Genomic DNA, 13897 nt, shown 5'->3' with positions numbered 1-13897 from the left:
AAAGAACCCGTGCAACACCATTCACACATGGCAAACTTTAAACATCCTAATAATTCAGAAAGAAGATACACGGACATTCCGACCATCGAGTTACATAAATAAGTAAACAACTGTAACCGAAGAAACTTAGAAGCCAACCTGACAAGTGTGACATCTCTACATTTCCCCGGTAGTACTAATATCCAACAGTTAACTAATCGCATCATCCATTTATTCAAGTACTTGCATCCGTGCGTACGGTGCACCATGTTCTACACCTACAACTACATGTATCCATGAGGTGGAATACGACGAACGCACGATGGACGTATGTATCAGTAGCACTTGTTGGGGTACTCGGGCTGGAAGAAGAAGTTGCCGGCGGAGTAGATCGCCTGGAGGCCGTCGGCACGCTTGTCGAAGCGCTCGAACTTGAGCGGCAGCCCCTTTCCGGCGCCCGGGTTCTCTGGCACGGGTAGGTCGCACAATGGCGAATGGGAGGCCGTCACATACACCTTGCACTCGTCGATGGTGAAGGACGTCAGCTGCGACGACTCGATGAGGAAGTAGCCGCCCTGCCATGTCACCCCCGGCACCAACTTTGTCCGCCGCGGACCGTGGCTGCACCGCAGCTCCACCGCCGCGCCTGCGCACATAGACAGTCAGTGTCATCTGTCTCGATCCATGGCGCCATGCCACATGCCAGAACGAAAGAATAATAGAAGTTCGTCGGGGCTATAGGGGTAGTTAATTAACCTTCGAGCGGGGAGGCATCCATGGGGGCGTTGTAGCCGCTGTACTTGCATCCCTTGCACCACACCATGCCCTGCACCGCGATGCTGAAGTTCACCGTGGCCGGAGGCGGGGGCAGGCCCATGGCGGAGGCGCCGCCGCCGCCGCATAGGAGAGAGAGGAGCGTGATGGAGAGGGAAAGCACGAGGCACTTGGCTAGCAGAGCAGCCATGGTGCTCGATGTTTCCCTAGCTAATTAGCTAAGGCCGGTTAGTAGATCAGCTACGGTACGGCCAAGCAGCTATTCGTCAGTACAAGATCGAGTAGCTGGCTAGGACTAGGATAGGTTGCGAAGACAAGAAGCGAAAGAGGTTGCAATTTATAGCAGCGGTAGGATACTAGCTGAATCCATGATGTATAAATAATTCGTTTCGTGACCGAGGTTTTTGCGTAGGATCAGCAGAGGTGGATGGAGGGATGGATTGTCAAGTTGTACTGCAAGTTGCGCTGAAAATATGATCAGGGCTCGTCGATCGGGGATTAGATCGAGGGCCAAGATGTGGTTTTGGAGTGCATCGCAAGCCAGCTGCTACACTTCGTTAACAGCAGCGGGTGCTCATTGCCGGGGAGCGCCGTAGCACGCTTCCAGGTATAAGCTGACTTAGAATATGCGACGGCACGTAAACGTACACCTCGTTTAGGATCAACTAATTAAATTCGCGTATGATTTGTTGAGTTCAGGCGCAGTGTCAGTGTACTACGAGTATACTGTAGTCTGTAGTTACACTTTACCTTCGGCTATGCCCACTCTAGCTAGCTAACACCATCCGGAATTACGGATCATGAGCTAATAGCCAGCAAACCGAGGGGGCATCGGATGAATAAGAGGAACTTGAAATGCTCCATATCATACGTAGCGTTCAAGGCATGTTGGATCCATTTCAATCGGGAATTTAACTTCTATTCTTAACTGACGATGGGGTTCAAAGTGTTCGCTTAGAATAACTGAAGGTAAGTACGAAGTATTAGAAGCAAACAGTAAAACGAACGGTGTCTACGACTCCGGCGAGGCCAGGCAAAAGGAGCTCTCTGGAATTTTTTGAGGGGTTACACACTTACTGAACTAGTGAACCTAAGGAGCCAGCCCGCGACACTGTCGTACGTGATCTATCCTTGGTGCTCTTGTGAATAGATGATAATTCTAAGAGCATCTTCACTCGTTGGCGCTCTTAGACCGAAATCCAGCGCTATTTAGCGTTGAATAGATGTAATTTTTTTCCTGGGGAGGTTTAGATTTCCAGCAGCGAACCCACATCCGACCCCAAAGACCGGGCGAATTCGGCCAAAATCAGCCAGTTTTTCAACCAAATTTTGGCACAATTTTAGTATATACCATGGTGAAGTTCTAAATCAGAACATCGTTGAATCCTTGCATTTCATGAGTTCCAAAATTGTTTTCAGGCTTAACCCACGCCCAGCGCAATAGGCACTATTGGGCCGATCTGTTTTTTTAGGGGAGAGACAGGGATTTTATTCAACTTGGACAAATAAAGATACACAGTTCCGTGCTTCCATGAACTACATACACGGCGTCCAAACTCATCTGAAATGGCATTTCTAGCTACTAAGGGCATGTACAATGGAGGCAGCATCTACCTACTGCCTCATTTTCCACGTAAGGAAAAAAAATTATGTAAACGGTACACATCAAACACAACAGTCCAAACTATTCCATATAATAACCCCACAACCTGACTCAAAGCATCTTTCTCCTCACCACTTTTCTTCTCCACCGGCCCACCCTCTCTCCTATCTCTCCTCACTTTCTTTCCTTGCTTCAGCTTTAGGCAGCGGAGAGGTAGGATCTCCTGCAGGAGACTACTTTAGTCTGCAAGTGCCAGGAAGAGATGATTTGGACCATCCGTATCTACGTGTGAAGCTGGAGCGACCGTCCACGGTGGAGCGTTGGCCATGCCCTAAGTGAGCTTCGACATTACTATCCTTGCTTTCATGCTGAAACTTGTAGAGATGAGGAATGGGGTGGGCCAACTTTCGTTACCTAGTGACAAAGGGTGGTCCAACAACCCGATTGATGATGCTAAAAAAGGATAACGCCATTGGTTGAGAAAGAGACACATCCACAGTTTCTCTTTGTCCCGTTGGTTCCAGAAAAGTTATAGTCTGAGGATGAATGGATGATATCCCGTCGGTTCGAGATGATTGTTCATGTGGTAAGAATAAACCTTTTATCGAAAATACTTTAATGTTTTTAAAAATCTACCTGGTGTCTATCTCAAAGGTTGTTTCATTTCATGTTTCGTATATTTTAAAATATGTTTCACTATTAGGTGAATCCGCGTGAAAAGATGTAACATGTTCTGAAAACCTGTATGAAAAATAGATTTCACTTTAACGAAGTGTATGTTCCGCGAAGCCTCCACGTTCTCTTGGGGTGGGTGCTGAAGCCTCCGCGAAAGCACTGCACAGCTGGTTTGTGCCGACAACGATGACGCTCGCGAGCGCCATTTTTCTTCCTGGAGGTGCTGTCATGAAGCTTCCCCCTTCAAGCTCTAGAGTTTCGCCGGCTTCACTAACGTAGTTAGCCAGTTCTCGGGGTGTTGGTGGTCCTCAGTTTTGACAGGATGCTCAGTGTGCTAGTCCTGTGTGGTTCAGATCCGCGGAGTGGCATCTCGGGGCTTGGGGCCTCAAGCTGAGCCGGCGGTGTTTTGCTGAACTCTTGGGCGCTCTCGGAGATCTTGTAGTTTAGGGCCTGACCCTGGTCTGCTTGTTCCTTTGTGGTAGGCTTTAGCTCTTCACCCCTGGGCTTGTATTTCTAGCTGGTACCCCCAGTTTTTTCTTTTCTCTTCTTTTTTCTTTGTTGCGTGCTACCTTGTACTCCTGGCCAGATGATGGCTTTGTTAATTCAAAACTGGGCTCGTCAAGCCTTATGTTTAAAAAAGTGTATGTTCCCACATTGATTCTCGAGCACATGTGAAACATCAATGAAATACTTTCGTGAAACCTCACCGATGTTGATATTGGCAATTGTTTTGGGCTATACATACGAGGGCAACAAATGACTGTCTAAGGTACTTTGCTCCGCTAGGGAAGGAGCCACACGTGAGGGGTTCACTGGTTTCCCTAGTCCACACGATGGCGATTTGTGTTGTAAAAGACCAACTTTATAGTAATACACATGATGTATATTTTTGTGTGGTAACATAATACGATTGCACTTCTTTCAGATAAGTTCTTGTACTTTTTATGCATAGAAAGTCAATGCTTCGGATTTGGACCACAATTTTGTAGGATTGTATTATTTTCTACTAATGCCGAGTATGACATAGACACACACAATCAATACATTCATGTACCCACACATCGTCCACTCAGGACCCGGAGTCATGGAGCAACATTACCAAAGTCAAATTGATGCCTTGCTACCGGAGAGACGTCTCCATAAGAGAATAATCCGCTTTATCTATTTTCCATTCTAGGTACAATTGTTTGGTATTATCCTTTGTATGTTCTTCATGAAATATCTTTGCTTTCCTACGACCCACCTTGATGGTTCTATGCTCTCTTCCTTCTCCTCCCTCCGAAAACATGTGATGACCCCATGTAACTATTCTAGTATCGTTATAAATCTCTTTAGACCAACGTAAGCTCGCCGTAGTCCAGGTCATTTTTTTTCCTTTGCCTGGTTGGGCTATATCAAACAGTCTACATGAAAAATTCACACGGCCCAATTGGGGCGCGCATGTAAACCACATGTGTTTCAGTGAACACTAGTGTAGTGTACATCATTAAACATTTTCGCAAGACCGTATGACTTGATTTAGCAATGTGCAGCTTCTCCACGTTAGTTCGGGAAAAGATATTCTTGGCGAATGGCACTATCGGAAATGTCGCTTCAACCTTGGGTCGCTACATCAAGGCTTGGTGGGATGACATGCTCAAGGGGTCTGTTGAAGGAGAAGAGAAAGGAGGCCAGGGTTGCATCATTTATGCCATGTGGCTTGGAAAGAGCGGAACATACAAAAGGTTTTTTCGCAACATAGCTCTCGTTCCGGACACCGTGGTAGCGTTGGTTAGGAAGAAGATCCAGCGGTGGGCTTATGCCCATAGCAAGGATTCTCGAGATGTTCTAGTTACTCTTTACGCTTGTAATTCTTAGTTGATCCTAAAACTTCCATACATAACACTCTTTCTATCTAATCGGATGCATGGCATGGCGCATTAACCCTGAAAAAGTCATCCTTAAAATAATTTATCTATTTCCAAGCTGAATTAGAAATAATCATTTTTAATGCCAACGTTTATTAGTTCTAAATCATTATTTATTTATTGGAAATTCTAAAAAATATTTATACCTCTCCTATCCACTAAAACCATGACACTTATTATGGATTGGAGGGAGTAACTTGGGTGGACTTAAAACTGACTTTTCCAAGCGAGCTAGAAGTGCAAAATCCCTTCTGAGAAAACGTGACCAAAAAGAAAAACATGACCAAATTAACTCATTAACTCGTCGACGAAACAACAAACTGACAAAGGGAGACGTTACACACAGTCACACATGGACGAGCAACCGCTCCAACGGCCAACATGAAACTACGATCGATCCTCTACTGAAATTAAGGAAACCTACGCGCGACAACAATCTCTTCTTATTATTGCCTTCGACTAAGTACGTGCGAGCCTACCTGAACCATCACTAGCGTCCCTCACAGCACTCGTGCATTCAAGCATCCATCTCATCACACACGTACGCAAGTCTCAGTAGTGACGCGGGCACTTGCGGCCCTTCCGCGGCGCGTACATGAGCACGCTCTTGGAGCTGTAGACGTTCTTCTTCTTCTCCGACTGCTCGAGGATGATCCCCAGCGAGGCGTCGGCCGGCAGGGACGGCGCGTCGCAGTGCGCTGTGGGCGACGTGCGGAGGTACACCCTGCAGCTCTCCCGGCTGAACATGGCCACGTCGTACACCATGAACAGGAAGTAGCCGGTCTTGTCCGTCGGCGTGCTCGTCATGTTCAGCACCCTGTACGCGCCGCCGCTCTTGCCGCCGCCGCCGTAGCACACCAGCTTCGCTGTCGCGTCTGCGTTGATGCACATCATTGTAGTACAGATTAATACGGAGAGGTTAAGAAATAGTCAAGTTTTTCTTTGAACGGGGTGTTGATCATCGGAGAGGACGTACTGGGGAGAGGCGAGGCGTCGATGTCGCGGTTGTAGCCGGGGAGCTTGCAGGTCTTGCAGAAGATGACGCCCTGGACCATGATCACCGGTTGGGCCTTGGCCGGCGACGTCGGCGACGGAGCTGGAGCCGCGTGCTTGTACACAGCCGGCTCGTCCATGGTCGTAGACGCATGGGAAGGGAGCATGGCGACCAGGAGAAGCACGGCAACGGCTGCCACCCCGGCGCCATGGATCTTGATCATGGAAACCATATTCTCAACGGTAATATCTTGCGCTGTGGTTGGAAATGGTCGAGTTGCGATGCTATCCGTTAAGTTAGACGAGCTAATTTATAGAGTGGCCGGGACATTGATCGATCCATCAGCTTGCTAGGGTTTCTGCATGTCTTGTGTTTGACCAGTTGCTTCGTGATCAAACAAGTGACTGAGCTAGCGGCCAGATGAGATTCCGCTTGCAGTTAATGCATTTGTTGTGTTGCCAACAGTAGAGACGCTGTAGAGATTCTAAACAAATGCAGAGCAGTGAGCTGCAAGTTAATCTTCATGCATTCAGGGAAGCACCCTGGGTGAATCCTGCCATGTTTTTGACGCCTTCTATTCTGCTAAGGTTGAATCAGTTGGAAAGGATGTGACTGAAGAACATGGTGTGTTTGTTTACTTCGAATCGTTGACAGAGTTTGACCCTTTTACCGAATCTTGGTGTCGCTTTTTTACTGTACTCTTAGTCTTACTGCTAGCTGGTACTACACTCCTACTACCTTGGGTTTCGATTTCCCTGAAAGGGTTAGCTAGATAGACTGGTCATGTTATCGGGGAGCGTTGCCCGGAGGATTCTGCGGAACGGCGACCTTTGTTTCTACTCATCTCGGTCCCTGAATAACGAAAAGATTACTGTTTTTGCGCTGGGAATCTGTGTGTGGAGTTGCTGCTAAGGCAAGCAACTTGCCTCCTGGCTCCCCTGATTCCAGGTATCGATTGCAGCGACAAAAGCATCAGAGGAAAGCTTGTTTCGTTTGTTCCTATTTTGACAGCAGAGGTTTTTACAACAGTTAATTTTTGTATAGCAGCTCACTTCACCATGCCTTTAATTTGTAGACAGTTTATTTTTCAGGCCAAGTTTCTTTCTGAGGGAAAAACGTTTTTGAGGGGAAAAACTTCAATCGACATCATTACAATGTATGGATCAGGCGGCAAATCCAAACATAAATAGCGACCTGGTTCTAAATTTGAGGCATATTTGGTTTCAGGCCAAGTTTGCTTCACTATATTTGCACTCGGCTCTCCTAGCTGAAGCTCGTAGCTTTGGATACGGCCCGCACCCTTGCAGGTGTTTCGCTAGCGTCGCTGCCGGCGAGGCGATCCCTATTCGCCGCCCAATGCGGGAGCGATTCGCTCCCGCTCAAGGGACGACGGGTGTGGGCCGGCCCATTAGCGCCTAGCAGGAATGGTTTTTCCCTTCGTTTTCTGGTTTTTCGGGTTTTCTCAAGTTTTTCCGGTTTTGATGGGCTTTTCTTTGTTTTTGCTGCATTAGTTTGCTAATTTCGAATTTTGTTCAGATTTGTTTTTCTATGACTTAAAATTGTTTATATTATAAATTTGTTCAAATTCAAAATTTGTTTAATTTTGAAATTTGTTCCAATAAGAATTTTGTTTATATTATATGAATTTTTCAAAATTTAAAATTATTCAAATCTAAATTTGTTCAAAATTGAAATTTGCTTAGATTTTGAAAATGTTCATTTTTAAAAATGTTCAATTTGAAAAAAAAGATCAGTTTTAAAAAATGTTTCACTTTGAAATTTGTTCAATTATAAAAAATGTTCAACTGCAAAAAATGTTCTATTCAAAAACTGTTCACTTTAAAAAAAAACGAAATTTTCAAAATATTCTTATTTTTCGAAAACAGTCAGATCTGGAATTTGTCTGAACAAAAAAAAAACAGAAAATATAAAAACGACAAGAACACAAAAAAAGAGACAATACCTTTTGTTGGGCCACGCCCAGACGGCCCACGAAGTGGCCGCTTCGAGCGGAACGGTCGTTCGCTCCCGCTTAAAGCGGGAGTTAGGAGCTCCCTGCCGGCGAGCAGGGAGGTCCTATGCAACGCCCACTACGTCTATTAGGGACGCAACGCCTGCAGCCCTACTCGGTTGGACCGGCCCAGGAAACTCTCGGTGAGCTCACGTTTGGTTCGCTTTTTTCATTTTGTTTTCTGGAAAAATGTTCAGATCTGCGAAATTGTTCAGATTTTGAAAAAAACTCATTTTTTTGAAAATTTCAGATTTTGAAAAAAAAATCAGATGTCAACTTTTTCCATATTTGAATTGAAAACTATGCATATTATAAGAAATGATCAAATTTCAAAATTTTCAAATTCAAAAAATCTAGAAATTGAAAATGTTCAGATTTTTTTTAAAAACATAAAACTAGAAAACTAAAAAACCGGAAAACAAGGGAAAACCGGTGGGAAAAATGAAACGGAAAGAAAGTGTGAAAAACACTCCAAAAGGTTCTGGAATATTCATAAATCGAAAAAAAAGACACCGGGATTCCTATTGGGACGACCCATTTAGAAGAACATAGAGCGACGGGTGAGGTCCGTGTAACTTGCTACAGGCGTTAAACAGGAATTGCCCGACAAGCTATATTAGGGCTCCAGTCCCGCGCAGTGGGCTACGACCTAGTTTGCCCGCGATGGACTCGTTTTTTTTTCTTGTCCCTCATTTTTTCTGTTTCTTTTTTATGTTTGTGTCTATTTTAGGTTTTAATTTTCTTTACCTTATATCGTTTCTTTCCTATTAAATTTATCATTTTCCCTAATTTTAATGAAACAATTTTGAGATCTGAAACTTGTACTCGGTGAATAGATTTTAAATTAAAACCATTTTAGAGTAGTGAACGGTTTTTAAAGCTAAATATTTTTATATTATGGAAACTAGTCGAATGCCCGTGCGTTGCTACGGAGCATAGATATTCTAATAGTGTTAAACATGTAGGATTCTCGTGCATATCAATCATCGTTGTCCAAATTTTGAGCGGAGATCTATTGGCATGTATTGTAATCAGCACCAGCCTAAGTCAACAGCCTAACAAGTCAAATGTGATCACAGAAGATCTATTTTATACCAGCTGACAATTCAAATAAAATGCACACATTTTTCTTCAGACAATGGAGCAACTTATGATCAATCAATTGACACCAGCAGCTTGGACCAACAGAAGAAGAATGCGCAAGTGTATGCTATACCTACCCATACAACACCAGTGTATCTCTAGATCTCGACAACCAAACTCATAAACGATTTCTTTCATATGCAACAATCAAACTCAATTTAAACACAACATACTTGGTTGATTTGAACTTTATCAGTGGGATGCTCTCCCTGGCACGCCTGAACTCTCGGTAGAAGGAGCGCGTGGGTAGATGATGTCGTAGTAATCACCTCATTACCCATGTGAAGCAAGGTCACACTCACAAATCCAGGACCAGTGTAGATATTATCTTCAGCACATCCTACTCCATAGAGTCACTCCCCTTTGAGGCGTACTTTAAGCGCTCTAACCATGTCCGCTCTCATAATATGTCGATCTTTTGTGAAATCTCTTCCATACTGGATCTAGAAGTTAGACCAAAGTGAACCTTTTTTTGATAGAAAAAAATAGGCCCATGTGTTCCACTTAGGAAATACATATTCTGTTTATACATCTGGTTAGTGATTTAACCATATGTACAAAATTCATGAAGGGATGTATATTGCTTCAATTCTCACCTTCGTTCAAGCCTGCTTCAATTCTCACCTTCGTTTAAGCCTATCATCTCATATGAATTTTTTATGACTTGGTACCTCTAAAGCTGCAACAAACAAAAATATACATTTACAATCTTCGTTGGGCATAATTATCAATCAAAGGTCATGTTTTAATCAGTCCTGCATCAAAATTCATTTTAGTAGAATAATAGGATAAGCCCGTGGGAAAATTTAACATGGTACGGCAGAAATACTTAATACAATAAGATCTATGTCAAATTTGACTTTTAAGATAGCTTCGTAAAATTTCCAATCAAACTCCATGAATTAGTGTATCACCTGCAAGGTATGTGTTTATGAGTATGAGGATCCTTGTATTTCTTAGCAAGCCCATAATCGATTATATAGACCTACAGATGAAAAAGAGCATAGGTCGTTATGTTCTGCTCATGTCTGGATAAAGAACTTGGTTTTGTTAGATGTTGCACATTAAAGAACAAACAATAACGTAAAGTTTATGCCGAAAACAACTCTAGTAGATAACATGAATCCGATAACCTTTGCTGACAAAGTACACCTGATTAGCTTTCCAGCCTAAGCCCATAAGGAAGCTGTCTGGGTCTGGCTTTATGTCATTGTGAAGATATAACCATGAACTATGATGATAATTTTACATGCGCCGCAACAGCGTGTCACCTCATGGGGAAGATCTTGGTGATGCAGCTGGTGTTGACGGCGTGTCATGGGAGGGCATAGGATTCTGAAAATGGGTATCCAAAGTCAATTTAAAAAATCGGCTTCCTGCAGACTCTTGCCGATGGGGTTGCTGCACTGGCCGCCGCCAGTGAATCCTTCATTGGAGGCTGGAGCGAGCCTGGAGGCCTTTCGTTATTATGAGAGAGCCCAAATGTTAAGTGGAGACCATTCTTCATCACACTCACATAAATATAATTTCAGATTGGATTGGATAGAAAAGAAATAAAACGAAAAATAGTAACTCAAATAACATGCATGAAATGCTGTATTCATGCACACGCACATGAATGTATTCATGCACAAGCACAGATCATGGTAATTTACTGCTTCAACTTTGGACACATCCATTTGAAAAGGATCAGTGGTAAACTGTATTTACCATATAAAAAACCAGGAAAACAATTCAACGAAATCCATTTATACATGCATCAAATAGCTAAGAAAGTTAAGTCAGAAGCACTAAAATATGAGATTATTGAAATAGCGCGTGATAAATTCGCTGACTTGATAATATAATTTCAATAATATGCACAACCAAAAAATAATATGTATCAATGCAGATATCAAGGCAGACATCAATGAAAATGTTGAGGAACCTAGACACACTTAAGGTGCTTGCATACCGCGGCTGCGGTGCCACTCAGACCAGGCAGCGACTGGCATGCACAGTCGACCAACGCCACCGCCCTCGACTCCAACACATCGCCCCTTCCTCCTTTGCTCGTATCAACACACTGAGGACCTTATCTTCTTGCTTCATCTTTTGTGTAGGTTAAAAGATGATGCACGAAAATAACTTAATTCGTTAAAGATATCGAGATATTATACTCACTTTGAATCTCCCTGATTATCTGGATGAGATTCTTCACCAACATCATTGCTTCATTAGCATTACTTAGGAGCATCCCCTCCCACATACACTGATTTTGATTTTTCATGATGTCACACCAGGAAGATCTAAAAGAGGTGGTTCCGCAATTGAAACCAACTGATATTGCAAGAACGATCCTGGGAGCAGTATAATTTACTACATTTTTCTATCATGAGTAAAACCATCAATGAGAGTATGTTCTCACTAAATGATGCGTTGGAGATAAATTGCCAAATCTTACATGAATGAATTGACAGTGCCCATCTATATCCAACCGAATGAACTTTCCCAAAAAGCAGACCTTGTGAATTACCAAAAACTGCAGGTTACTACATCATAGGGCAGCAGCACTCGACCAAACCTCCCAGATTGATAAACTGCAGGAGCTGTAGAAGAAGAAAAGAACATTAATGATTAGTAAACTGCAGGTTTCACGTTGTAAGTCTTACTGAAAATAGCCAAACACCTGAGATATATTAATAATAGAGCAGCATCGCTCCACCAAACCTCGAAGATTGGAATCTCACGAAGCTGTACAAAAACCACGACCAAAATCGTCCAAAATGTAATAATAGAGCAGCATCGCTCCACGAAACCTCGAAGATTGGAATCTCAGGAAGCTGTACAAAAACCACGACCAAAATCGTCCAAAATGACCGTGTCGTGTTCGATCTTAGAGGCGGCGACGAGCAGGAGGGCCCGAGATCTGACGCACCTCCATCAAAATTGAAGAAGGTGGCCATTGCGGCTCCTCTGCCCCCACCGGTTCAGCCCCAACATGGTCGGTTCGTTCGCCGCGGTGGCGGCCGATGGCGTCCCCCAGGCAGATGTCGTCATCTCTGCCTGATCGTAATCTCGGGGTCTTCCACCCTGCATTCGGACAAGGGCCAGCGCTAAGGTTAATTTGAACGGAATCGAGAAACGGGGGAGAGAACTCGCGTTAACGAACCCTAGGCCTAGAGAGAGACCCGTCCATGCCACCATGGCCATCCTCCACCGAGCCTAACTTCATCTCTTCAACCCGTCCCCATGGCCGAGCAACTACTACCCCCCTCCATCTCTTCCTCCAGTCATAGATCGGAAGCAAGACGCCGCATTGCCCGAGCTGCTCTCGTCGCTCGTCGCCATGCGCCTCTGTCTCACCATTATCTTTCTCTGCGTAGGAAAAGTGGGAAACACAAGGAAGGGGAGTAAATGGGATTATTTGCATCCGGAAATCACGCCAAATTATTTCAAATCGGGCTGTATAGGAAGGTTGGGATATTGTTCCGAGATTTTCTTTGTCAAGCGGGGGCTGGGTTGGTTACCAAAAAAAAAGCAATCGGGCGGTCTAGGTGGGTTGGATGTTGAGGTGGGATGACTGGATGGACAAGATGCTTCTAATGACGACCACCAAACGCGTTGAGTGTCAAACGACCAACTCGAATTTAATAGTAAAGATTTTTAAAAATTTAATTTCAAAATTAAGAATAATTTTAAAAACCAAACATTATTTTAAAATCCTTACCTTTTTTAAATCCTGAAATTTTGAAAACCTTAAATTTTCAATTGTAAACTTTTTCAAAATCCGAATCTTCTTTTAATATTGTAAAAAAGTAAAGCAAAAGGGAAAAAGAAAATAAAAAAAAGAAAAGAAGCCATACATGTTAATACTGCACCTCAACCCATGAGTTTTTTTCCTGTTGTTAAAAACATAATAATGTGCAAGGAACATAGATTAAAAAAGAGTGAATTCCATTTTATGCCCCCTAGTTTACCATTTGTGACAACAATTACCCCATTTAATGAAAATCCCCCCTGTTTACCCCATTTATTTATGCCTCATTTTACCCTTCATAGGATCTAAATGTATACTGGTGGCAGGAGATGGCGCTGGGATGATGCTTGCAGTAGCCATTACTGCAGCTTCAACATGTCCTCGTGCGGCTTCAGTAGCGAGCTATGGTGATATGACAACATAATGATAGAGCCGGGAATATGCCATTGTCGGAACGGATGTGCTCCACTCTCGGCTAATGATAGAGTCGGGCCTGGAGCAGACACTTGCCATGACCGTGTTCATAATCCTTGATTATCTATGAACACTAAAATAATAGGCTTACAACGTTTTCAAAATTTAAATGGGGTAAAATCTGGCATAAATTGGCTAAATAGGGTAAGTAGAAGATTTTTTTGTTAAACGAGGTAATTTGTGTCACAATTGAAAAACTAAGGAGTGAAAAATGGAATTCTCATTAAAAAAATATCTATCACCATTTTTCCCTCAGTTACACCACCGAAAAAAGAACCCATCACCCTATGAAAGTTTTTTTTTCTTTTTGCCCCGATACATATGGATCGCATTGATCTTCATAATATGATTCATTTTAGAATACTTAAAATTTCATAGTGTAAACGAGTATCCTTTTCATCATGGCTTATTTTTTCTGAACGGGAAATGTACATGCATGCAACTGTGGCCGCTTGAGTTGAGCTTATATTTTGCAAAAAGAAAAACAATATTGATGTGTGCTCCATTGGTGATCTTGGTCTGACCTATCAACGCCGCATGTACTACGTGCATGCTCTTTTCTCGAGAAAACAACAGAATATTACCATATCTGTGCCGA

The 13897-nt window shown here is 43.3% G+C and overlaps 2 protein-coding genes across 2 annotated transcripts; both read right to left on the bottom strand.

Moving 5' to 3' along the window:
* Positions 1-314: 314 nt before the first annotated feature.
* LOC124707945 (non-classical arabinogalactan protein 31-like) lies at positions 315-946 on the bottom strand. The gene is made up of 2 exons (XM_047239628.1): positions 736-946; positions 315-625 (listed from the first exon to the last, which is right to left on the bottom strand). Exons 1-2 carry the CDS (start codon positions 941-943, stop codon positions 315-317), a joined length of 519 nt encoding a protein of 172 aa, XP_047095584.1. The 5' UTR covers positions 944-946.
* A 4544-nt stretch (positions 947-5490) lies between these two features.
* LOC124648415 (non-classical arabinogalactan protein 30-like) lies at positions 5491-6164 on the bottom strand. The gene is made up of 2 exons (XM_047188187.1): positions 5915-6164; positions 5491-5813 (listed from the first exon to the last, which is right to left on the bottom strand). Exons 1-2 carry the CDS (start codon positions 6162-6164, stop codon positions 5491-5493), a joined length of 573 nt encoding a protein of 190 aa, XP_047044143.1.
* Positions 6165-13897: the final 7733 nt, after the last annotated feature.

The sequence above is a fragment of the Lolium rigidum genome, chromosome 4 (assembly GCF_022539505.1).
Source record: "Lolium rigidum isolate FL_2022 chromosome 4, APGP_CSIRO_Lrig_0.1, whole genome shotgun sequence".
In the NCBI taxonomy this organism is placed as follows: domain Eukaryota; kingdom Viridiplantae; phylum Streptophyta; class Magnoliopsida; order Poales; family Poaceae; genus Lolium; species Lolium rigidum.
This window is presented reverse-complemented; position numbering and strand designations above follow the sequence as displayed.

What these genes read in the sequence shown, in the direction of transcription:
- LOC124707945 (XM_047239628.1), bottom strand. Translation starts at nt 943, where the DNA reads ATGGCTGCTCTGCTAGCCAAGTGCCTCGTGCTTTCCCTCTCCATCACG. An exon ending in GGATGCCTCCCCGCTCGAAG is followed by an intron (nt 626 to 735) that starts GTTAATTAACTA and finishes CTATGTGCGCAG; the next exon opens with GCGCGGCGGTGGAGCTGCGG.
- LOC124648415 (XM_047188187.1), bottom strand. Translation starts at nt 6,164, where the DNA reads ATGGTTTCCATGATCAAGATCCATGGCGCCGGGGTGGCAGCCGTTGCC. An exon ending in CGACGCCTCGCCTCTCCCCA is followed by an intron (nt 5,814 to 5,914) that starts GTACGTCCTCTC and finishes GCATCAACGCAG; the next exon opens with ACGCGACAGCGAAGCTGGTG.